The 21,479-nt window shown below is 69.0% G+C and overlaps 4 protein-coding genes across 7 annotated transcripts in view; 3 read left to right on the top strand and 1 right to left on the bottom strand.

Moving 5' to 3' along the window:
- The first annotated feature begins 1,886 nt into the window (after positions 1 to 1,886).
- Positions 1,887 to 4,303, top strand: GRASP (general receptor for phosphoinositides 1 associated scaffold protein). The gene is made up of 7 exons (XM_027668467.1): positions 1,887 to 2,044; positions 2,402 to 2,456; positions 2,890 to 2,992; positions 3,078 to 3,171; positions 3,247 to 3,313; positions 3,396 to 3,462; positions 3,540 to 4,303. The coding sequence occupies exons 1-7, from the start codon at positions 1,974 to 1,976 to the stop codon at positions 3,971 to 3,973; spliced, it is 891 nt and encodes a 296-aa protein (XP_027524268.1). The 5' UTR covers positions 1,887 to 1,973; the 3' UTR covers positions 3,974 to 4,303.
- A 5,355-nt stretch (positions 4,304 to 9,658) lies between these two features.
- On the top strand, positions 9,659 to 12,657 carry NR4A1 (nuclear receptor subfamily 4 group A member 1). Its single transcript, XM_027668464.1, has 6 exons — positions 9,659 to 10,467; positions 10,723 to 10,852; positions 10,959 to 11,110; positions 11,246 to 11,448; positions 11,530 to 11,708; positions 11,805 to 12,657. Exons 1-6 carry the CDS (start codon positions 9,661 to 9,663, stop codon positions 12,059 to 12,061), a joined length of 1,728 nt encoding a protein of 575 aa, XP_027524265.1. The 5' UTR covers positions 9,659 to 9,660; the 3' UTR covers positions 12,062 to 12,657.
- A 1,811-nt stretch (positions 12,658 to 14,468) lies between these two features.
- ATG101 (autophagy related 101) lies at positions 14,469 to 16,786 on the top strand. The gene is made up of 3 exons (XM_027668532.1): positions 14,469 to 14,638; positions 15,139 to 15,427; positions 15,914 to 16,786. The coding sequence occupies exons 1-3, from the start codon at positions 14,592 to 14,594 to the stop codon at positions 16,316 to 16,318; spliced, it is 741 nt and encodes a 246-aa protein (XP_027524333.1). The 5' UTR covers positions 14,469 to 14,591; the 3' UTR covers positions 16,319 to 16,786.
- Positions 16,787 to 18,691: 1,905 nt separating this feature from the next.
- FMNL3 (formin like 3) overlaps positions 18,692 to 21,479 on the bottom strand; it is a 12,047-nt gene continuing 9,259 nt past the window's right edge. For 3 of the 4 annotated variants that reach the window (XM_027668536.1, XM_027668534.1, XM_027668533.1), the window contains 7 exons: positions 21,328 to 21,457; positions 21,089 to 21,249; positions 20,657 to 20,758; positions 20,486 to 20,575; positions 20,287 to 20,398; positions 20,066 to 20,164; positions 18,692 to 19,260 (listed from right to left, as the gene is read on the bottom strand). In XM_027668536.1, the coding sequence (XP_027524337.1) occupies positions 20,073 to 20,164; positions 20,287 to 20,398; positions 20,486 to 20,575; positions 20,657 to 20,758; positions 21,089 to 21,249; positions 21,328 to 21,457 (687 nt within the window). In that variant the 3' untranslated portion in view covers positions 18,692 to 19,260; positions 20,066 to 20,072. The remainder of the gene's footprint in view (positions 19,261 to 20,065; positions 20,165 to 20,286; positions 20,399 to 20,485; positions 20,576 to 20,656; positions 20,759 to 21,088; positions 21,250 to 21,327; positions 21,458 to 21,479) is intronic. The other variant, XM_027668535.1, reaches the window with a different exon arrangement.

Here is a 21,479-nt window from a genome sequence, read left to right on the forward strand (position 1 = left end):
GTGCCCCGAAACGGGCGCGTCCCGCGCTGTCCCCGCCCGCCGGGCCCATATAGCGGCGCTCGGGGCGGCCCGGCCCGGCCATGACCCTGCGGCGGCGGCGGCGGCGGCTCCGGCCGAAGGACGATGCGGTGGCGGCGGCGGCGGCCCCGGAGAGCCCCGGCCCCGCCGAGCTGTACCGGGCGCTGGCGGCGGCCGGCGGGACCCTGCCCCGCGTGCGCAAGGTAGGAGATTCGGGGGGTTGTGCACCGGGGCCGGTGCGGGGACCGGCGCCGTGAAGCGATAACCGGGGTGCGGGGAGAGCAGGAAGGGGGTGCGCGGTGTCCCCGTCCCGCGCGGTCGCTGCTCCGCGGGGCTGCTCCGGCGTCTTCTCTTGGGCTCTTGTCCTGCCTCGAGGTCCCCCCCGTCCTGCCCCCGGGAGCCCCCAGAGCTTTGCTCCGTGTGCCCGTCCCGCCCCGATGTCCCGGTCCTGGCCCGGTGACCGCCCGAGCCTCTTGCCCTGCCCCAGCATCTCCTCACTTCGGGCCCGTCCTGCTCCAGCATCTTCCCAGTGTTCCCGTCCCGCTCCAGTGTTGTCCCCCAAGGCGTCACATCCTGTCCCGGATCCTCCCCACGTCCTGCCCCGGTATTGTCCCTGTACCCCCACCCCAGTGTCCTCCCCAAGCCCCACGTCCTGTCCAGGTCCCTCCCCACGTTATTCTGCGGTATCTTCCCTATTCCACAGCGGCCCCCCAAGCCCCCCGTCCTGTCCTGCTCCCTCTCCATGTCCTGCCTCGCAGTTTTCGGGGCGCAGGGCCAGGCTCCCACCCTGGTGTACGTGGCCCTGGCACCGGGGCAGGCGTGTGCCCACAGCCCCCCTGGGCTCTGCTGCAGGGGGAGGGCAGGGGGCGACGGGGCACAGGGTACCCCGGGTCTGCTTTGGAGAGGATGGGTGGGGACAGGGCACAGGGTACCCCATGTCTGCTTTGGTGGGACACGGGGCCCTCTGCCCCCACGCCCCTGGAAAAGCCTCTTGCGGTGGCACTGGGACCGTCACCGCCCCGACGCTCCCCCCCCGGCCCCGCGGCGCTTCCTGAGCCTTGTGGGGAAGCGAGAGCGGAGCCGACATCCGGAGCAGAAGTGGCCTCGCGGCCGCGCTGGCACAGCCCGGGTCACGCGCGGTGTCCCGGCTCCCCCTCACCGGCCAAGGCCACCACCGGAGACGTCCCCAAGGGGTCTGGGACATCCCACGTCACCTTCCCGTGACGTGGGGCCCGGAGTGACGGGCGGCTACTTTCCCTGTGACAAAAGCACCCGGTCCGGGTGGTTTTGCACTTAATGCGGTCGGGGACGGCCCCGCCACCGTCCGGTGGCACCTGCGGGGCTGGTGGCACCCACGTGGCGCGGCGCGGAGGGAGCCGGTGCCACCAAGACGCGCCACGTGCCACTCCGGAGGCGCAGCTCGCGGTGCCACCGCCCGCACCGGGCTGCTGGAGCCCCGCGGCCTCGGAGGGGCATCTGGGGACAGCCCTGTCACCTCCTGCCCCGCGGCGAGGGTCCTGCCGTGCCCGGCCTGTCCCTCCGCCCGCCCACGCCTCCGCACCCACCACAACAGCGGCATTGTCCGGGCCGGGAGGAATGGGGGGGGGGGAATTTTGCATGAAAAAACCCGACTTTGTGACCACAAAAGGGCCCCTCTGTGCCGGGTCCCCCCCCGCCCCCGAGCGCGGCGTGGGGTGGGTGCGGCGCGGTTGACGTCAAAGCGTGGGGGGAGCACAGGGCAGCTCTGAGGGTGCCTTTGAGCGCCGATCAAAGCCCTGTTATGCCCACCCGGCCAGGGGGGGCCGCGGGGCTGGGGGGGCTCCCGGGTGCTGGTTCGGTGCCACCTTGGCACGGTGTTCCCCAGGGGTTTGGTGCTGCCCTGGTGGGACACCCCGTTTGGGCCGTCCCTGGAAGGGGTGGCAGGGGGGGGATGTCCCCTGGGGTGTCCCCCAGTGATGACTCTTCCTCTGCCACAGGACACGGGGTTCAGGTGGGTGACCCCGAGCCAGTCCCCGGAGGAGCACAGGTAGGGACACAGGGGGACACAGGGGTGGGGCTGGGGGCCCTGGGACACTGCTCCAGGAAGAACTGGAGATGGGGGAGATTTTGTGGGGGAACCTGAGAGCAGTGATGGGGTCACACTCCCTGGAGGGCCCTGACATCCCCAAACCCTGTGGGGACCCTCCCTGGTGCTGCACAGGCTGCAGGGCTCTGGCCAAGGCCGACTGGGGGGATCCCATCTTGCGGGAGGGTCCCATCCTGGGGAGGGGGGTCCTGTCCTGGGGGTCCCCAAAGCAGCGTTTTGAGAAGGGCCCAAGGTCCGTGCAGGTGGGTTGGGGGTTGCCAGGGCCTCTGCCTTGTCCCTGACCCCCGTGTCCCCCAGGAGGGTGGTGACGCTGGAGAAGAAGGCGGAGGAGTCTTTTGGCTTCGAGATCCAGGTGGGTGCTGAGCTGAGCTGATCTGAGCCGAGCCGAGCTGAGCTGAGCTGTGCCGTGCCCAGCCGTGCCATGCCCTGCTCCCCACCCTGCCAGCCCGCACCTTGCTTTGCATCGAGGGTATTTTTAAGTTGTCTCTGAGCCAGGGGTTATTTTTAGCAGTGACAGAGCTGCCGTGTTACTGAACCTCCCCCAGCCGTGCCCGCGGGGGCAGCCCGGGGGGGCCCCTCTGGGGTGCACCCATCGGGGCAAGACCCCCCTCCCCAGGGCCAGGGGGCTGCCCCTCATCACCCACCGGCAATTAAACAATTAAACAATTAAACACTGCAATCGCTGCCCCGTGGCTGCTGCTGGGGGGCCCTTGGGCTCGGGGGAGACCTTGGAGGTTGGAGGGGGGGGTCCCCATGCCCCTCACCAGCCCCCCCACCCGTTCCAGACCTACGGGCTGCACCACCAGGACAGGAACAGCGTGGAGATGTTCACCTTCGTGTGCCGCGTGCATGGCGGGAGCCCGGCCGAGGCCGCGGGGCTCAAGGCTGGTGAGAACACCCCGGGGGGCTCGAGGGGGGACCCCGACAGTGGGGACTCCCCACCCTGAGCCCACCCCCTCGCCCCCCCCTCCAGGGGACACGATCACGGGGGTGAACGGGCTGAACGTGGAGGGCGTCCGGCACCGGGAGATCGTGGAGATCATCAAGAGCTCAGGGAACGTGCTCCGGTGAGCTGGGGGATTCGGGGGGGGTCCAGGGGGCCCCAGTTCCCCCCCTTCTCGCTGACGGCTGCTGCCCCCCAGGCTCGACACGCTCTATGGGACGTCCATCCGGAGGGCGGAGCTGGAAGCCCGGCTGCAGTACCTGAAGGTGAGAGGGGGGCGCTGAGGGGGTCAGGGGGGTTGGGGGATCCCCCCCAGCAGAGTCCTCACCCCCGACTCCCTTCCCACAGCAAACACTCTATGAGAAGTGGGGGGAGTATCGCTCGCTGATGGTGCAGGAGCAGCGGCTGGTGCGGGGTGAGTGGGGGCCGGGGGGCTGGGGTGAGGGGCTTTGGGGCACCCCCTGGCCCCCCTGACCCCGTGTCCCCCATCAGGTGTGGTGGCCAAGGATCCCAGTATCTACGACACGCTGGAGTCCATCCGCTGGTGCCTGCAGGGGGAGGGGGGGCTGCCGGGGGGCTCCTCCCGCGCCAGCGGCAGCGACGACTCCCTGTACCAGACCTGCGTCTTCGCCTCCGCCGGCTCGCTGGATGGGGACAAGGACAAGGATGGCGACAAGGACAAGGATAGGGACAGTGGGGGTCCCGCACCCCCCCCGCCGCGCCCCCGGCCCGCCCTGGCCCGCAGCGCCAGCCTCAAGTGTGCCGGGGGGGTGGGGGCCGCGGGGCGACTCTGGGCCCGGGCCGGGGACCCCGGGGAGGGGGCGGCCGCCCCCCGCAAGGGCCGACACAGCAGCTTCCGCCGGCGGCTGCTCAAGTTCATCCCGGGACTGAACCGGGCACTGGAGGAGGAGGAGAGTCACCTCTAGCCGGGGGTCCCCACCCCCCCCAGGACTATTTATTTATTTATTCCAAGGGGATTCATCCCCCCATCCCCGGGGGAAGGAGGTTTGGGTTGGCCGCAGGGGTCCCGGTTTGGCCCCCCCCCCAGGCCGGGGGGGTCCTGACACCGAGGGACAGACGTGACACCGAGGAACGGACGTGAGGACCCTCCCGAAAAGGCTCACGGAGCCGTTGCTGCTCTCAGGAATCGGTGCCCTCCTCCCTGTGGGCACTGGGGGGCCCTGCGTCCCCCATGTTTGGGGGGTTGTGGGGGTCCCGCCCCCCCGGGGCTGTTGTACCGCGCCAGCGCTCGCCAATACAGAGGAGACGTTTTGCAGCGACGTGTGGCTGTGACTGGGGGGGACAGAGCCCCGTGGGGAGCGGGGTGGGCTGGCCGGGGGGGGCTGTGTCCCGCAGGGGAGCCCACCAGGCTGCAGCCCCCCCGTCAGTCCCCGCGCTGCCCCCTTTGGGCTCCGGGCGGGGCAGCCTTGGGGTGACCGACTGATGTCACCTTGGACCTGCGTGGGTTCCCAAGGACCCCCCGTGTCCCCCCGCCCGCCGCAGCCCCCGGTGCCGTGGGCCACGTCCCGGCTCCGCGGGGCCCCGGCCAGGCCCTTCCTGCCCCGTTTCCTCCGGCAGCCGGCGGGAAGCGGGTCCCACCCCGAGCCCTTCCGCCCGCGGGGAATGGGGTGCCCACGCGGGACGGGCACTGGAGTCCCCCCCCCGGTCCCTGCTTCAGTGTCCCCCAATCCCGCTGAAGCCGCATCCAGAGGAACTGGGGGACACAGAGACCCTCCGGGTGCCGCAGCAGCGCCCGTGAGTGCGCGGGGACTCCCTTGCACGGAGATTCCCTTCGCCCGGGGATTCCCGAGCTCTCCAGGGAGCCCCGGGAGCCCCCAGCCCTCCGTGCCTCAGATTCCCCTCTGACTGGGTCATCGCGTGTGTGGGGAGCCCCGGGGAGCCCCAGTTCTGAGCTCCTGGAGCGTCCCACGGCTCGGGCCACCCCCCCCCAGGATCCCAGGGGGATCTGCTGGAGATTTGGGGGGTGAGACCCCCAAGGCTGCGGGTGCCCGTGGGTGCCGTGGGTGCACACGTGTGTGCCGTGGAGTGGGGGGCCCGGCTGGCTCCCCGCCACTCTCCTGCCTTGTCCCTGTTCCAGGACGGCTCCGTGCTTGGACATTTATGGTCTGGCTCCGGCAGCCCCGGCTCACGGCATTCTCCCACACACTGCCAGGGGTCGGAGCACCCCGTCCCTGTCACGGCCATCACGGGACCCCCCGTCGCAGCTGCCACCCCACGCCGAGCTTTTTATAGCCCGGACCTGTGGCTGCGTGTGCCCGGGAATGGGCAGGTGGCAGTGGGACACCAGGGTCACGCGTGGCACCGGCTAAGCCGGGCAGGGCCGGGGGGCTGAGGCTGCGGGGTCCGGACCGGGAACGCCCCGGAGCCAGTCTGTCATTACCGACAAATATAGGCCCGGGGCAGGGAGCCAGCGCCGGCCGTGGGCACCCGGTAATCACTGCCCGGCCGTGGGCACCCTGCGAGCCCCGACCCCCACCCCGGGGCTCGGAGAGGGCTGGTTGGTGGCCACCGTGTCCCTGTGTCCCCACCCGGGTGTCGGGATGGAGCCGGCACCCCAGGGCCGGTGCGAGCCGGGGTCCTCCCCTGCAGCTCGGTGGCCTTGCCAGGGTGGCTTGGCTCGGGTTTCCTTCCCCGAAGCCATCCCGGTCCCCGCGGCCTCTCCCGGGGTACAGCTAATCCCGGGTGCGGGGGCTGCCGGTATCACCCTCCTGCCTCCGGTAACGCCGCTGCTGAGCGAGGGGTGCCGGGGGGGCTGCAGCCGCCACGCTCCGTGCCCCCGGTGGCTTTGGGACCCCCGTCGGCTCCAGGACCCTCGACAGCTCGGGGTCCCGCGGCCTGACCCCGTCCCGGGGGGCTCCTCTCCGTACCCCCGGGTTGGCACCGGCTGCAGTCCCGGTACCGGCTGTGCAGCTCCCGGGGCGCGGGGACCCCGGCGGGTCCCGCCGGCTCCGGGGGATCCCCGCGGAGGAGTCCCCTCTGGTGCCGCGGGATCCCCGAGGCGTCAGCGGGCAGGTGTGACGTCAGCGGGCAGGTGTGATGTCACGGAGCCCCGTCGGGGGCGGGAGACAGAGGGAACCGGGGCCGGAACGAGGTAACGGGCAGCGAGAGGAGGCAGCGACGGCACCCGGCCCCGAACCACCACCTCCGGTACCCCCGTGCGCCCCCCGGGCCCCTCCGGTGCCGGACTCTCCCCCGCGGGGCCGGGGGGTCTCCTGAAACCGGGGAGGGTCCCGGTACCGGTGATCCCGGCAGCGCCGTCCGGACCCCGGGGGATGGACCGGTGCCCGGCACGGTGGGACCGTGCCAGGGGCTCTGCCGCTGCGGGAGGCACTAACGGGAGGCACTAACGGGGCTGCCAACTCCGCGTTCTGCCGACCCCGCGTTCTGCCGACCCCGCGTTCTGCCGACCCCTAACTAACGGGGCTGCCGTGAGGGGGATACCAGAGGGTACGGGAAGGGGGCTGGTACCGGAGGGTATCGGGCTGGTACCGGAGGGTACCGCGGGATGTGCTGGGGCGGTACCGAGGGGTACCGGGGTGGTACCTGGATGGTACCGGAGGGTTCGGGGGGTACCGGCGCGGTACCAGAGGGTACCGGGTGGGGAGACACCGGGATGGTACCGGGGGGGTACTGGGTCCCTTCCGCCCACCCCTCGCCCTCCCGCGGGCCCGGCCCGGCCCCGCACGGGCTGAGCTCATCTTTCCAGCCCGCGGGCGCTGTTCCCGGCACCGGCGCCCGCCAGCAGCCGCCGCTCTTTCCATCGCCCCGGCCAGGGGCTCCCCGCGGGGACGGGGCGGGGGCGGGACCCCGCGTCACCCACCCTGCACCCGGGCACGGAGCGGGAGGAGAGAGGGGGTACCGGCGCCGCTGAGCACCGGAGATACCGGCTCAGATGGGCACTGGGTATAACGGCACCGGGGGTACAGGAGAGCACCGGGGAGAACGGCACCGGGGGGCACCGGGGAGAACGGTACCGGAGATACTGGCACCAAAGTGGCACCAGAAGCGGCGGCACCGGGGGACCAGCAACGGGAGGATACCAGAAATACCGGCACCGAGGGGGCACCGGCGATGGAAACACCGAGGGATGCCAGCCCCGGGGATACCGAAGGGGCACCGGCACTGGGGGCACCGGGGATACCCCCCGACACCGGGACCTCCCTCCCCCCGCCGGCGGCCCCGGGAGCCCCGGAGGGGGGATGTGGAGGGGGGCGAGGGGCACCCGCGCTATTTTTAGCCGGGGCCGCGGGGGTATTTTTAGCCGGGGCCGCGGGTGCGTCAATGGAACCCCGCGTGCGTCACGGCCGCGCCCCCGCCGGGGCCGCCCCCCCCGTGCGTCACCGGCCCCGCACCGCCCCGCGCGTCACCGAGCGCTTAAGAGAAAGTAGTGGCGGGGTCGGAGCCCGGCGGAGCCCGCGGAGCGGCGGCGGCAGGAGCGGGGACCGGAGCGCCGCCGCGCCGGCACCCGGGTACGGGCGGCACCGGGGTGCGGGCACCGGGCGGGGGGCACCGTGGGCGGGGGGGTCCCGCGGGCAGCGGGGGCGCGGGTGAGCGCATCGAGAGATGCAGGGGGTCGGGTGTCCCGGTGGCATCGGGGGGATCCGGGTCGGGCATCACCGTGGCACCGGGGGCTCAGGGCGTGGGACGTCCTACAAGGTGCATGGGGTCGAGTAGCACCGGGGGGAACCGGGGCTCGCGTGTCCGAAGGACACGGTGTAAGGAGCTGCCGGTGCCAGCGGGGAGTGTCGGGGATCCCGGTGGAAGGGACCGGGCGGTGAGCGACGCGAGGGACCGGCCCTCGGGGGTATCCGGTGGCACCGGGGGGGATCCGAGTCGGGCATCCTGCGTGGCGCTGGGAGAACCGGATCGGGAGTCCCGGTGGCACCGGGAGGAGCCAGGGGGACGCGCACCCGGCGAGAGCCGGCAGAGCGAGGGGTCCCTGTCCTGGGGGTCCCAGGAAGAGCCTGACATCGCTCCTTTGTGAGGAGCTGCACAGGACTGGGAGGCACTTCTTGGGCTATGGGGGACCGGGCTGGATCCCCCATCCCGGCATCCAAAACAGGGACCAGCTGCAACCAGGAGACCTGCGGCTCTGGGGGCTATGGGGGGCAGAGTCACCCCACACCGGGCATCACCTTGGGATCCCCGAGCAGAGTGGGCAGGACAGGGCAGGAGGAGCGTGTGGGCAGCACCGGGGACCTGGCAGTGCAAGCAGGGATGTGCAGGCAGCATCAGGACCTGGCAGTGCGGGCAGGGGTGTTCAGGCCAGCCCCCTGCAGGCAAACCCCCCGCTGCCCACGCAGACCTGGCAGCGGCCGCTCCGGGCAGCAGGTGCTGGCAGGGCTGTGGGCAGCGTTACCCGCCCCCAGGGCCACCGGCTGCTCTCACCCGCCTGTGGCCCAGGGCTCGGTGCCAGCGGCTGCCACCCGCCCGTGCAGGCAGCAGCCTCCGGACTGGGCACGGGCAGCTGCCTGCACTCCCAAATGAGGAATCTGCAATTAGTGCCCGGCCGTGGGCAGCGCGGGGGCTGCTGCAGGAATCTGTGCCCGGTCCCCGGGGAGGTCATGGCAGGGGGGACCCCAAACACCACCAGCACGTGGGAAAGGGCAAAAGTGTTTGAATAACCAGGGCCACGGGAAGGGTTGGGGCTTTGCATCTGTCAGGATTTGCAGGCAGGCAAGGGAAAGAGCCAGTGTCCCCCGGGGTCGTGTCCCCAGCGTGGCCTCAGGTCCCTTCGTCCCCATTCAGGGGCAGGAGGTGGCCGGGGAGGGTCACCATCCCCACTGAGCTCACCCTCCGAGCCCAGCTGGACAGGCACAAACCCCGCCGGGACGCCGGGAGTGGGGCCGGTGCCACGCCGTGGGTGCCAGGGCTGGATGCACGCTGGGTATTTTTAAACCTGGCTCCCGGCGGGTATCGGCTTTCTGGGCGCCGGCGAGAGCTGCCCAGATTTGGCCGGGGGAAGCCGGGGGCCGGCAGAGCTCTGGCAGCAGGGCCGTGCCGGGGCTGCGGCCGGGGGCCAGCGCAGCGTGACCTTTAAAGGTCTGCGAGATGAATTACATTATCGTCTTGCCATCGGGGTCACTCCTGGCTTGGCTTTCAGCTGGACACAGGACTCGGGTTGTCTCACATGGTGCCGGGTCCATGTGCAGCGCCGGGGGCTGTGGGGACAGAGGGTGGGCTCCTCTCCCCCCGCACCTGAGAGTCTGCCTGCACTGCTGTTACCGCAAGGCCCCAGAACGGCTGATGAGGGAAGTGGGATCCTTGAAATCTGGTTCGACCTCAGCTCTGACTTCCCCCAGCCAGCCCTGGGGTTTGGGAATCCACTGGTCACATTCCTCCCTCCTTCCCTTTAGGGGACTTTGCTAAGTCAAGGTTTTGGGGAATGTCCTTTGCGCCCATTGGCTGTGCCGTGACCTTTCCCAGGGACAGGGGTGGCCGCCACCGGACAGCCAGCGGCCCCAGGGGCCTGGTTCTGGCACAAGTGGGATCCTGGGGAAGCTCCAACGTTTCTCCCCCCATCTCCATGCCCTGTTGGATGATGGAGGGGCGATGACAGGGTCCCCACTGATGCCCCTCTCTCCCCACAGAGATGCCCTGCATCCAGGCCCAGTACGGCACCGCGGGCGCCGGCCCCTGTGAGCGCTGCCCGCCCGAGCTGCTCAGCCCCGAGGGCGGCCGGTTCCCCATGGAAGTGGCAGGAGCCGACCTGGCAGCCGCCCCCGCCCTGCCCAGCTTCAGCACCTTCATGGAGGGCTACGCCGGAGAGTTCGATGCCTTCCTCTACCAGCTGCCGGCCAGCGGCCAGTCCAGCACCGCCACCGCCGCCACCGCCTTCAAACTGGAGGACTTCCAGGTGTACGGCTGCTATCCCAGCGCCTTCGGGGGGCAACCGGACGAGACCCTCTCCTCCAGCGGCTCGGACTGCTACGGGAGCCCCTGCTCCGTCCCCTCGCCCGCCACGCCGGGCTTCCAGCAGGCCCCGGGCTGGGAGGGCTCCTTCGGGGCGTTCTCGCCGCTGCCGAACTACGAGGGCGGGCAGCCCTGGGCTGAGCCAGCCAAGGGCGGGGGGTCGCAGCCCCCCTTCTTCGCCTTCGGGCCCCCGGCCCCCAGCCCCGGCGGGTCTCCCGTGACCCTCAAGGGGCAGCCGGGCCCCTCGCCCCGCGTGGACCCGCGGCTGCTGGACACAGACGCCTTCCCCCCGACCCAGGGGCCCCCCGGGGGTTTCGCGGGGCTGCCCCTGGCCCCCACCTCGCCGCTGCTGGAGGGGCCGGCGCTGGCGCCCACCAAGGTGCGCAGCCCCGGGGCGGGCGAGGGGCGCTGCGCCGTGTGCGGGGACAACGCGTCCTGCCAGCACTACGGCGTCCGCACCTGCGAGGGCTGCAAGGGCTTCTTCAAGGTAAGGGGGACCCCCCCGCCCCCCGCCCCACCCCGCCCCGCCGCCGCCGGGATGTTCCCACAAGGCTTTGCGGCAGCGGGAGGATGCCGCGGGGTGCCCCGGGGAGGGGCAGGGCAGGGAGCGCGGCCCCGAGCCCTCCCCACGGACGCGGAGCCGGATGCCGGGGCCGGAGCGGGAGGCAAGGGAGGACAGAAGGGCTTTTGTTCGGAGCTCGGCGCCCCGGGCTGAGCTCGGCCGCTCCTTCCCCGCCCGCAGCGCACGGTGCAGAAGAACGCCAAGTACATCTGCCTGGCCAACAAGGATTGTCCCGTGGACAAGCGGCGCAGGAACCGCTGCCAGTTCTGCCGCTTCCAGAAGTGCCTGGCCGTCGGCATGGTCAAAGAAGGTACGGGGGACCCGTCCTGGGCGGGGGGTCCCAGCAGGAGTGGGGGATTCCTGCTCCACAGCCCGCGCTGAGGACAGACACGCTCATGGTGTGTCCCTCTCCACAGTGGTCCGGACCGACAGCCTGAAGGGGCGGCGGGGCCGCCTCCCCTCCAAGCCCAAACAACCTCTGGACGTGTCCCCCGTCAGCCTCATGACCTCCCTGGTGCGGGCACACATCGACTCCATCCCCAGCGCCACCAAGCTCGACTACTCCAAGGTAAGGCCAGTGCCACCCTGGAGCCCTGCCAGGGCTGGGGACAGATCCTAACCCACCCATCCCAGTTCCTGACCTGTCCCCACGCTGCATTCAGACCCATCCCCATCCTGGATCCTGATCCCATTCCCATCCCAGTTCCAGGAGTCGGCGCCGTGCCCGTTCGAGAAGGAGGACTCGGTGGACGTGCAGCAGTTCTATGACCTGCTCACCGGCTCCATGGACGTCATCCGCAAGTGGGCCGAGAAGATCCAGGGATTTGCCGAGCTGCCCAAGGAGGACCAGGACCTGCTGCTGGAGTCGGCCTTCCTGGAGCTCTTCATCCTGCGCCTGGCGTACCGGTGAGCCCCGGGGCGGCACAGGGCGGAGCGGGGGGAGCCCGGGATGTGCCGAGGGGTTGACACCCGGTTTTGTGCCGGCAGCTCGAAGCCAGAGGAAGGGAAACTCATCTTCTGCAACGGGGTGGTGCTGCACCGGCAGCAGTGCGTGCGCGGCTTCGGGGAGTGGATCGACGCCATCCTGGAGTTCTCCCAGAGCCTGCACCGCATGAGCGTCGACGTCCCCTCCTTCTCCTGCCTCGCCGCCCTCGTCATCATCACGGGTGAGACCCCCCTCCCCGCTCCCAGCCCCACCCTGTGGGGTGTCCCCATCCCACCCTGAGGCTCCACCCCGACCTCACTCCCCCTGTGCCCCCCAGACCGGCACGGGCTGAAGGAGCCCAAGCGGGTGGAGGAGCTGCAGAACCGCATCGTGAGCTGCCTCAAGGACCATGTGGCAGCGGCGGGGGCCGAGCCGGGGCGGCCCGGCTGCCTCTCTAAGCTCCTGGGGAAGCTGCCGGAGCTGCGCAGCCTCTGCACCCAGGGCCTCCAGCGCATCTTCTACCTCAAGCTGGAGGACCTGGTGCCGCCGCCGCCCATCGTCGACAAGATCTTCATGGACACGCTGCCCTTCTGAGCCCCCGGCGGGCGGCTGCCACCACCAGCCCCTGTCACCCCCCCCGGGGACATCTGGGACCCTCCATGAGCAGCCCTGGTTCAGTGCAGGGATGTCTGGGACCCCCCTGGACACCGCTGGGTCACCCGTGGGGTCACCCGGGACATCCCCTGTGTACCCCTGGATCATCCCCAGGATGCTTTGGGACCGCCCCTGGATCACTCCAGGACGCCTGGGACCCTCCCCCGATTACTCCCGGGATATCTGGGTCCCCCCTCTGATGCCTGAGTCCCCTCGGGGACACCCTTGGGGGGCCCCCATGTGCCTTCACGGCGCGGGGGCAGCCACAGAGCAGCCCCGGTGCCGTCCCCCCCTCGGGGCATCGCCGGCGCGGTGCCCCCTCCCCCTGTAAAAACACCCCCGATGTAAATAGTGCCAGCCGGGTCCTGTACAGAGCAGGGGGGCGTGGGTTGGGGGGGGCTCCGGCCCCCCAGCCTCGGCCCCCTCCCCTTTATATATATTTTTCTGGGTTTTCCCCCCTTTTTGGCCACTTTCTGTATATAAACTTGTACGTACAGTGAGAGCTCTGAGAGGGACCTTTGTCCTGCTTGTCCCCCCCAGAAATGTTGGCTCTGGTGAATATTTGGGGAGTGGGGGGGGTGGGCGGGGACAGAGCGATGGGACTGGGGACAGCCGGGAACGTCGAAATGGGGACAGCCAGGGTTGGGGACAGCCGGGGTTGGGGACAGCTGGGCAAGGGGACACCAGGGATGCTGAACTGGGGAAAAACAGAGCACTGGAGCTGGGACAGTAAGAGCTGGAGAAAGCCAGGACACTGGAGCTGGGGACAGTGTGGATGTCAGAGTTGGGAACAGCTGGGGCACCAGACCTGGGGAGAAACAGGACACTGGAGCTGGGACAGCCCAGCCGGATTTTGGAGCCGGGGACAGCCGGGATCCTGGAGCTGGGGACAGCCGGGGCTGGGGACGGCAGAGATGACAGGGCAGGGGACAGCTGGGGCCCGGGAGCTGGAAACAGCCGGGAACCTGGAGCTGGGGACAGCCGGGCTGGGGGACAGCCGGGGCTCCGGAGCCGGGACAGCCACGGTGCCGGAGCCGCACGTTGCCCACGGCACTGCCCTTGAACGGTCACTCACCCCCTCGGCGGCGGCTGCCCCAGCTCCACACCTGTCGCCCGCCTGATTTATCATCCCCAAAATAACCCTGAAGCGTGACCGTGTCCCCCCCTCGTGTCCCCGGGGACGTGGCCACTGGCAGGATCAGTCCTGGCAGTGGAGTGATGGCTTTTGGGGTTCCCATCCAGGGGCTGGTGACAGGGCGGGGGTCCCTGGGCATGGGGGGGGGACATATGGGGCTGGTGTGTCCCCCGGCTTGTCGCCTTCCTCCTGCTGGGCACGGCCTGGCCCCAGAGAAACGTTAATGGGGACACCCAGGGTCGGTGTGGAACAAGGGCCACATTGAGAGCGGGGCCGGGGGGGCCCCACAGTGACACACAACAAGGGTCCCTCTGTCCCCCCCCGCCGCCCCCGCTGCGGGGACAGTGCTGACGCACGGCAGGGCCACAGGGGTTGGGTTGGGGGACAGGAGAGCCCCACACACGGGGCACGGGGGGCATGGGGTGGGCCCCCGGCACAGCACAGCTCGGCTCTGCTCCAGCTGCAGGAGTGGCCGTGCCACAGGTCCCTGTCCCCTCCCCACAGCTCAGGACTGGCCTCTGCCCACCTTGTCCCCGTCCCCGTCCCCTTGGCTGCAGGAAGGATGGGGACATGGTGCCAGCAGGGCCGGGTAAAAATAGCCCCATGGCCAACTCTGGCCACACCAGTGGCCCCAAGGCTGCATGGCAGGGACAGGGTGCCACAGCATGTGCCCGGGGACATGCCATGGCCACAGGCCTCCTGCTTATTTGCACCTGGGCACGTGTCCCAAATCTCCATATCCTCATTCCCTGTGTCCCCCATGTCCATCCATCCATCCATCCATCCTGTCCCCATATCTCTCATGTCCCCACGTCCCCATTTCCAGTATCCCTTGTGCCCCGTGTCTCCATGTCCCTGTGTCATTCTGTCCCTTGTGTCCATCTGTCCCTGCTTCCCCCCCTTTCCCTATGTCCCTGCTGTCTCCGTGTTGGTGTTCCCCGTGCCTCTGTGGCCGCTGTCCCCACGCACGTCCCCCCGTTGTCCGCTTGTCCCCGCGGGGGTCACGGGAGGTCACCGGACGCCCCGCCCCGCTGCAGTACCGCCGCGGAGGCCTCCAACCCAGGGGGCGCTGTGGAGGCGCTGAGCCGCTCTGCGCCGCGGCGGCCGCAACTCTGTGGCGCCCTTGGAACGAACCAATCCGGGAAGGGGGAAATCCTCATAACGGGAACGGCGATTCCGCCCCCGGAGACGGCCCGCGGCGGGAAACGGTACGGGAGGGGGGGGGGGCGGCACAAAATTAACGGAAATAGATGTAGAGTGAGGAAAAACGGCCGTTACACGGGAGGCGCCGCCGCGGCCCCCGTGGTGTGTCCCGACGCCCCCTGCGCAGATGGGATGGTCCACTTCCCTCCTCCCCACCGTCAGATGGTCGGGCCCGGGCGGTGAGTGGGGACCGGGACCGGGATCGGGATCAGGGCCGGGACCGGGGCCAGGGCCCGGACGGGGATCGGGGGTGAGGGAGGCTACGGCCCCTGGAGGGGGTGAGGGGGCCAAGGACTGAGAGGGATCCGGGTCCTGGAGCCCGAGGGGAGCCTGGGACGCTCCGGGGGAGGCTGAGGGGGAGCGGACCGGGCCGTGTGGGGTGGGGAGGCCACACACTGGTCACCCCCCTGGGCTGTGCCAGGGCCAGACCGCGACACTGGGGTCCCTGTGGGGTGTGAGGGGCTCGAACCAGGACATTGGGGTCCCTGGGGGGTTATGGGGGACCCAGGCTGGGTCCTTGTCAGGTGCTGGGGGGCCTGTGCTGGGATGGGGGGGGGGGGCCCCCCTGGAGACCCACCACCCCCGGGGGGGGGGGCGGGGGGTCCCCAGAGGGGCTGCCACCCGAGCAGGGGCTACAACCGACACCCCCCATCCACTCCCCACCCTTGTGCCCCCCCAGCACCGGCTGCTGTGGCCCCCCCGGCGCCGCCCCCGCCATGAACTGCCGCGCCGAGGTGCTGGAGGTGTCGGTGGAGGGGCGGCAGGTGGAGGAGGCCATGCTGGCCGTGCTCCACACCGTCCTGCTGCACCGCAGCACCGGCAAGTTCCACTACAAGAAGGAGGGCACCTACTCCATCGGCACCGTGGGCACCCAGGACGTGGACTGCGACTTCATCGACTTCGCCTACGTGCGAGTCTCCTCCGAGGAGCTGGACCGGGCCCTGCGCAAGGCCGTGGGGGAGTTCAAGGTGAGGGGGGCCCACAGGGGTGAGAGGCAGTGGAAAGGGCCTCGAGGGGCAGCCCCACGAGGAGCGGCTGAGGGCACTCGGTCTGCTCAGCTGGAGAGGAGGAGATTGAGGGGAGACTCCTCAGGGTCTGCAGTTCCAATCTCTGCTCTCTGTGAGCAGGGACAGGACCTGAGGGAATGGCTGGAGCTGTGTCAGGGGAGGGTTAGGTTGGATGTCAGGGAAAGGTTCTTCCCCCAGAGGGTGGTTGGGCACTGACCAGGCTCCCCAGGGCAGTGGGCACGGCCCCAAGGCTGCCAGAGCTCCAGGAGGGTTTGGACAACGCTCTCAGGAACAGTGTGGGATTGTTGGGGTGTCTGTGTGGGGACTGGATGATGCTTGCGGGGCCCTCCCAGCTCAGGATATTGTGTGATTCAGTACAATCCCATGGGATGTGCCCCGGGGGGGGGTCAGTCCCTGTTCCCCCCCGACCCAAATACTGCCCCTCAGGACGCGCTGCGTGGCTCTGGCAGCGACGGGATGGGGCAGATCTCCCTGGAGTTCTACCAGAAGAAGAAGTCGCGGTGGCCCTTCTCGGACGAGTGCATCCCCTGGGAGCTCTGGACCATCAAGGTGAACGTGGTGAACCTGGCCAACGAGCAGGAGCGGCAGATCTGCCGCGAGAAGGTGGGCGAGAAGCTCTGCGAGAAGATCATCAACATCGTGGAGGTGATGAACCGCCACGAGTACCTGCCCAAGATGCCCACCCAGTCCGAGGTGGACAACGTCTTCGACACCAGCCTGAAGGACGTGCAGCCCTACCTGTACAAGATCTCCTACCAGATCACGGACTCCCTGGGCACCTCGGTCACCACCACCATGCGCCGGCTCATCAAGGACACGCTGGCACTGTAGGGCTGGTGTCGCCCCAGCAGGGTCACCCCGGCTGGTGGCACCTCCTGGGGGCAAGAGGCTCTGCTTGGATTCCCTTCTCCACTTCCAGAAAGCCTCTGGGAGGAGCTGGGCTCGGCCTGGCCTGTAATTGGGGGTTGCTGCTCCTTGGTCTTGTCCGTCCTGGAGAACCGGCTCGGCGGCTCTGGCCTGGCTGATGACGGGGGTGAGTCCTCGGGGCACATGTGGCACCAGCTTGGTGTGGCACTGGGGCCTGGCACAGGGGTGCTGGGGCCTGGCACGGGTCTGCTGGGGGCCTGGCACAGGGTGTTGAGGGGCAGAGTGACACCTGAACCCCACCCCTCTGAAGCACATTTGGTGCCACACAGCCAGTGCTGGCTGCGTCCCTTGTCACCAACTGTCCCCCCCCCGGTGTCACCCTGTTCCCTGGGGGGCTGGAACTGCCCCAAAAATAAAATGTTCCTGCTTTCACATGGAGACTGGTCACATCCTGGCTGGGGGGGCTCAGGGCCGTGGGAGGGGGGAAGCAGGTGCTGAGGCTGAGCTGGGGGTCCCCAGTGCTGTGGGGCTGAGCTGGGGGGTCCCCATCATTCCCCAGCACTGGGGGGCTGAGCTGGGGGTCCCCAGTGTCATGGGGCTGAGCTGGGGGTCCCCATCACACTCCAGTGCCATGGGGCTGAGCTGGGGGTCCCCAGTGCTGAGGGGCTGAGCTGTGGAACCCTGAGACTATGGAACTGAGCTGGGGGTCCCCACTGCACCCCAGTGCTGGGGGGCTGCAGTGGGCAGGGGGTCAGTTCTGCCCACACCCGGAGCGGGGCAGCCCCAGTTCTCCCCAGGCACATCAGGGAGGGCCTGGGGTGACCCCTCCCTCCATGCAGGACCCTGCACCCCTCCACTGCACCAAGGGGGGGCAGAGCTGCTCCCTCCCTCCCCGGGGTGGGGGGGATCCACTGGGCTCCGGCGCCTCCGGGCGTGAGGGGGGCCATGGAGAAGGGGGGGTAAGACGGGCCCTGACATCACTTAAACCCTCCCCGTCTGTCGCTGCCGCCGCACTCGCTCCGGGGAAGAAGAGGAGGAGGAGGAGGAGGAGGAGGAGGGGGCCATGAACACCACCCGTGAGGACACGGGGCTGAGCGAGGCCGCCCAGATCGCCGTGGTGCTGGTGCTCGGCCTCGCCGTCGCCTTCGCCATCCTCTTCCTCGGCTGCAACCTGCTCCTGCAGGCCGAGAGCCTGGCAGCACCCACAGCACAGGGCGAGCGGGGCCCGTCCGAGCCCGACACGGGCACCGAGGGCACGTAGGGACAGACAGAGCCCCGTGCACGGACAGAGGGACACGGGTGGATACGGACACACGGCAGCGTCCTCGTCTGCGAGGGAGCGGGACGGCGCCCGGAGCTCCCGCGGGTGGATGTCACCGAGGGCAGGTAGGGACGGACAGACGGACGGACATCCCCGCAGAGGGACGGACGGATGGACGGATGGAGGGATGTGGACAGACAGTGGCATTTCTGAGAGTCCTCTGGGACGGCGCTGGGGGCTCAGGGGGGTGGGTGTCACCGAGGGCACTGGGACCTGCCCGAGCTTGGCAGATGGACAGACGGATGGATGGACATGGATGGACAGGGCTGGGCAGCAGAGCCTCTGCCCACAGAATCTCTGGTGGCCCCCGGGATGGAGCAGGGGGTCGTGTGGATGGATTAAAAGGCCACAGCAGTGCTGGGGGGGCCGGGGCCGGGCTGGATCCCGCCCTGGGCGCGGCAGCGCTGGTAATCCCCCCCAAGAGGATTAGGAGAAACTTTTATTCCCTGTTTCAGGGCTAATCCCTGGGCTGGTGGGGCTCAGGGAAGGAGGCCGGGCCCCTGCCCCACTGCCAGGGTCTGGGATGGCATCCTGCTCCTCACAGCCCTTCAGACCCTGGTGGCCACATTCTGCCCCCCCCAACTCTTTCTGCCCTGCTGGCCCCATCCTGCCTCTCCCACATCTGACCCTGCCCCTTCACCCGCTTTTCTATTGCTCCTGGGGCCGTATCCTGCCCCCCACCCAGCTCCCCACAGCCCTTCCTGGCCCCTAATCTGCTCCCAGTCCCCCACAACCACCAGCAGTGGGGTGAACTGGTGTCACCCCACCCTGGAACAGGGTTGGTGATGTGGGGGCGGCTCCCAAATCAGCCACCCAAAAGCAGGTCCCCCTCCCCTTTTAATCCCATAACTTTAATAACAGCACTGCAAAGCCCTGCTGAAGGTCTGCCCCCTGTATATCCATGTGGCCCCCACGCCTGGGGACATGGGACCCCCAGCCTGGGGTGGGGGCACTCCAGGCACTTGGATCCCCTCTGTGAATCCCCCCACCGGTCCCCCAATCAGGCAGTGGCCGTGTAAAAGACTCCATATATTTCACATGTACAAAAAGTCACTGGGGGGCAAGGGGGTGGGTCCGGGGGGGGTCCTGGGACAGTGGGCACCATCCTGCCACTCCCCCCACACCCCCCCCCGGCCTGGCTTTGGTCCCTTTTTTTTGGCACTTAGTGTTCACATCAGTGGTCAAAGTGTCGAGCGCGGGGTGGGAGGGTCCCCGTGGTCCCTGTGGTGGGGTGGGGGCCCTGAAACAGTGACACCCTCCCACCCCAGGGATGAGGGGACCCCGACTGGGAGAGGGCACCCCACGGGTCAGCCCTCGGCGCTGGGGTCCCACCACAGCTGGATTTGGCCTCTGTCTTGGGTGGTCTGGGGGTGGTCCGGGCGCAGGGACGGGGGTGTCACCCGCGAGGACGGTGGCACAAGGACATTTTCCCCCAACCCCTGCGTGGTGTCAGGACAGGACAGAGCCTCCCCGGGCACCTGCAGGGCAGAGGGAGGTGAGGAGGGGAAACTGAGGCAACCCCAGCCCCCCCTGCCCCCGGCCGGGTCCTCGGCCTCTCCTGGCTACAGGCGGATGCACCTGCGGGCTGTGGGACAGAAGGGACAGTCAGGGACAGTGTTGGGGACAGCTGACCTGGCCCAAGGGGGGGCCCAGGTGACCCCCCCCCGAGGTACAGGCAGCTCAGGGTGAGTCCTCCCAGCACTGGGCTGGGACCTGGTAATGCACTGGGATCCCACTCTGGGATCCTGTAGGGCACTGGGATCCCACTCTGGGATCCTGTAGGGCACTAGGACCCCGTGCTGGGATCAATCAGTCTGCTGGGACCCTTCCCTGGGATCCAGTATTGCATTGGGATCCCACCTCAGACCCAGTAGTGCACTGGGATCCTGTCCTGGGATCCAGTGATGCGCTGGGACCCTGCCTTGTGATCCGGTATTGCATTGGGACCCCCCTCTGGGATCCAGTATTGCACTGGAATCCCTCCCTGGGACCAGCCTGGCAGTGGGATCCATGCTGGGACCCAGCATTGCACTGGGATCCTGTGCTGGGACCCTGCACTGCATCAAAACCCCCATGTGGGAATCCAGCCTTGCACCAGGATCCAGTGCTGGGATCCAGCCTTGAGCTGGGATCCTGTTCTGGAATCCAACCTTTCACCAGGATCCAGTGCTGGGATCCTGTGCTGGGATCCAGCCTTGAACTGGGATTCTGTTCCAGGATCCAGCCTTTCACCAGGATCCTGCTCCATTCCAAGGGACTGGAGGGTGCTGGGCACCCCAGGGTGACAACATGCGGGGAAAGGGGCGTGCAGGAGGGGACATGCGGGGCCAGAAGGGATCCGGGGGGGGATCCAGAGGGGGATCCAGGAGGATCCAGGCATGCAGTGGTACCTGGGGACTAACAGCTGGACTCGTCGTGGTGGGACGGGTCGCAGAAGAAGCGGGAGCCCCGCTTGGCCGTGCGGGCGGTGAAGGGGACGCTCTTCAGCGCTGCGGGGGGCACGGGCGGGGAATGGGGGGGACAGGGAGATGTCAGCCCCCGTGGCCAAATTGAGGGGTGGAGGGAACAGGGAGATAGCCTTGGAGGCCGGGAGGGGCCGGGGGGGCCATACCAGTGATGATGTCCTCGATGGTGCCGTCCTTGCCCTCGTACACGGGCCGGTGGTCCTTGGCCTGGCGCCGCCGCAGCTCCGCGATCAGCTCCTGCTGCTGCCACTTGTTGCGCTGTGAGGGAGGGTCCAGGTTAGGGACAGGGGGGTCCCCGCTGTGCCCCCCCCCTCCCCAGCCCACCCGGTGCCCACCCGCTCTCACCTTCTCCTGCTTTTTAGCCTCCTGCGCCAGCAGCTTCTCCCGCATCACCTCCTCCTGCTTCTTCCGCGTCTCGTTCTCCTGCTCCGCGTCCTGCCGGGGCACGGGGGCGGTGGGAGCCATCCCCCAATGCCACCCACCCCCCCAGTGTGTCCCCTCCTGGTCCCACCTCACCTTGTAGGAGCGGATGAACCGGACAAAGACCGGGAAGAAGACAGACGGGGGAGTCGTCTTGGGGCTCTCGCCGAAGTACCGCACCACGGTGTTGTAGGCGTCCTGGTACGGGGTGGGCGGTCAGGGACGGGGCAGTGCCCGGCTCGGGGGGGGGTTTGTGAGGCATGGGTGGGCACCAGGGACAGGCACAGAGTAGATGAAAAGGTGTGTGCAAGGCAGAGCAGGTGTGCACAGGGAGTGTGCAGAATAAGGTTCCTGTGACAAGGAACACACAGGGATCGTGCAGAGCAAGGTGAGGATGCCCAGGAATGCACAAGGATTGAGCAGAGCAAGGTGAGGATGCCCAGGAACACACAAGGACCATGCAGAGCAAGGTGAGGATGCCCAGCTGTGCCCGAGGTCCACGCAGGGCCAGGAATGAGCCGCCCTCACCTCGGCCGTGCGCGCGTCCCGCTGCAGCCGCTCCAGCTGCCCCTCGTTCCCCCCCAGGAAGGAGCGGAGCACGGCGCTCTCGTGCATCCCACACTCCCGCCGCAGCAGCTCCATCCCCCGGCCCAGCTCCTTCACGTCCAGCAGCACGTTCTCCAGGGACACTGCGGGGGACACGGGGCGGGTCAGGGGCCCTGCGGTGTGGGCACAATGAGGGGGGGCTGCGGGCACTGGGGGGGCACCTGCCGCCGCCTTCTCCACGAAGTGCAGCTCCTGCCAGAAGGTCGCCAGCTCCGGGTATTTCTCCCGCACCGTCAGCGCGATGAAGTGCAGCAGTGTCATCTTCCTGTCCGTCGACTTGGTGTCCAGGAGCTGCAGCAGGATTTGGGGAGGG

The sequence above is a fragment of the Corapipo altera genome, unplaced genomic scaffold, assembly GCF_003945725.1.
Source record: "Corapipo altera isolate COAL_440 unplaced genomic scaffold, ASM394572v1 290, whole genome shotgun sequence".
NCBI classification, from domain to species: domain Eukaryota; kingdom Metazoa; phylum Chordata; class Aves; order Passeriformes; family Pipridae; genus Corapipo; species Corapipo altera.

Coding starts and splice junctions, on each gene's coding strand:
- GRASP (XM_027668467.1), top strand. CDS start 1,974: ATGACTCTTCCTCTGCCACAGGACACGGGGTTCAGGTGGGTGACCCCG. Junction 2,993..3,077: donor GGCCGCGGGGCTCAAGGCTG/GTGAGAACACCC, acceptor CCCCCCCTCCAG/GGGACACGATCACGGGGGTG. Junction 3,314..3,395: donor CCCGGCTGCAGTACCTGAAG/GTGAGAGGGGGG, acceptor CCCTTCCCACAG/CAAACACTCTATGAGAAGTG.
- NR4A1 (XM_027668464.1), top strand. CDS start 9,661: ATGCCCTGCATCCAGGCCCAGTACGGCACCGCGGGCGCCGGCCCCTGT. Junction 10,468..10,722: donor GCTGCAAGGGCTTCTTCAAG/GTAAGGGGGACC, acceptor CCCCGCCCGCAG/CGCACGGTGCAGAAGAACGC. Junction 10,853..10,958: donor CGTCGGCATGGTCAAAGAAG/GTACGGGGGACC, acceptor CCCTCTCCACAG/TGGTCCGGACCGACAGCCTG.
- ATG101 (XM_027668532.1), top strand. CDS start 14,592: ATGGTCCACTTCCCTCCTCCCCACCGTCAGATGGTCGGGCCCGGGCG. Junction 14,639..15,138: donor CAGATGGTCGGGCCCGGGCG/GTGAGTGGGGAC, acceptor GTGCCCCCCCAG/CACCGGCTGCTGTGGCCCCC. Junction 15,428..15,913: donor AGGCCGTGGGGGAGTTCAAG/GTGAGGGGGGCC, acceptor ACTGCCCCTCAG/GACGCGCTGCGTGGCTCTGG.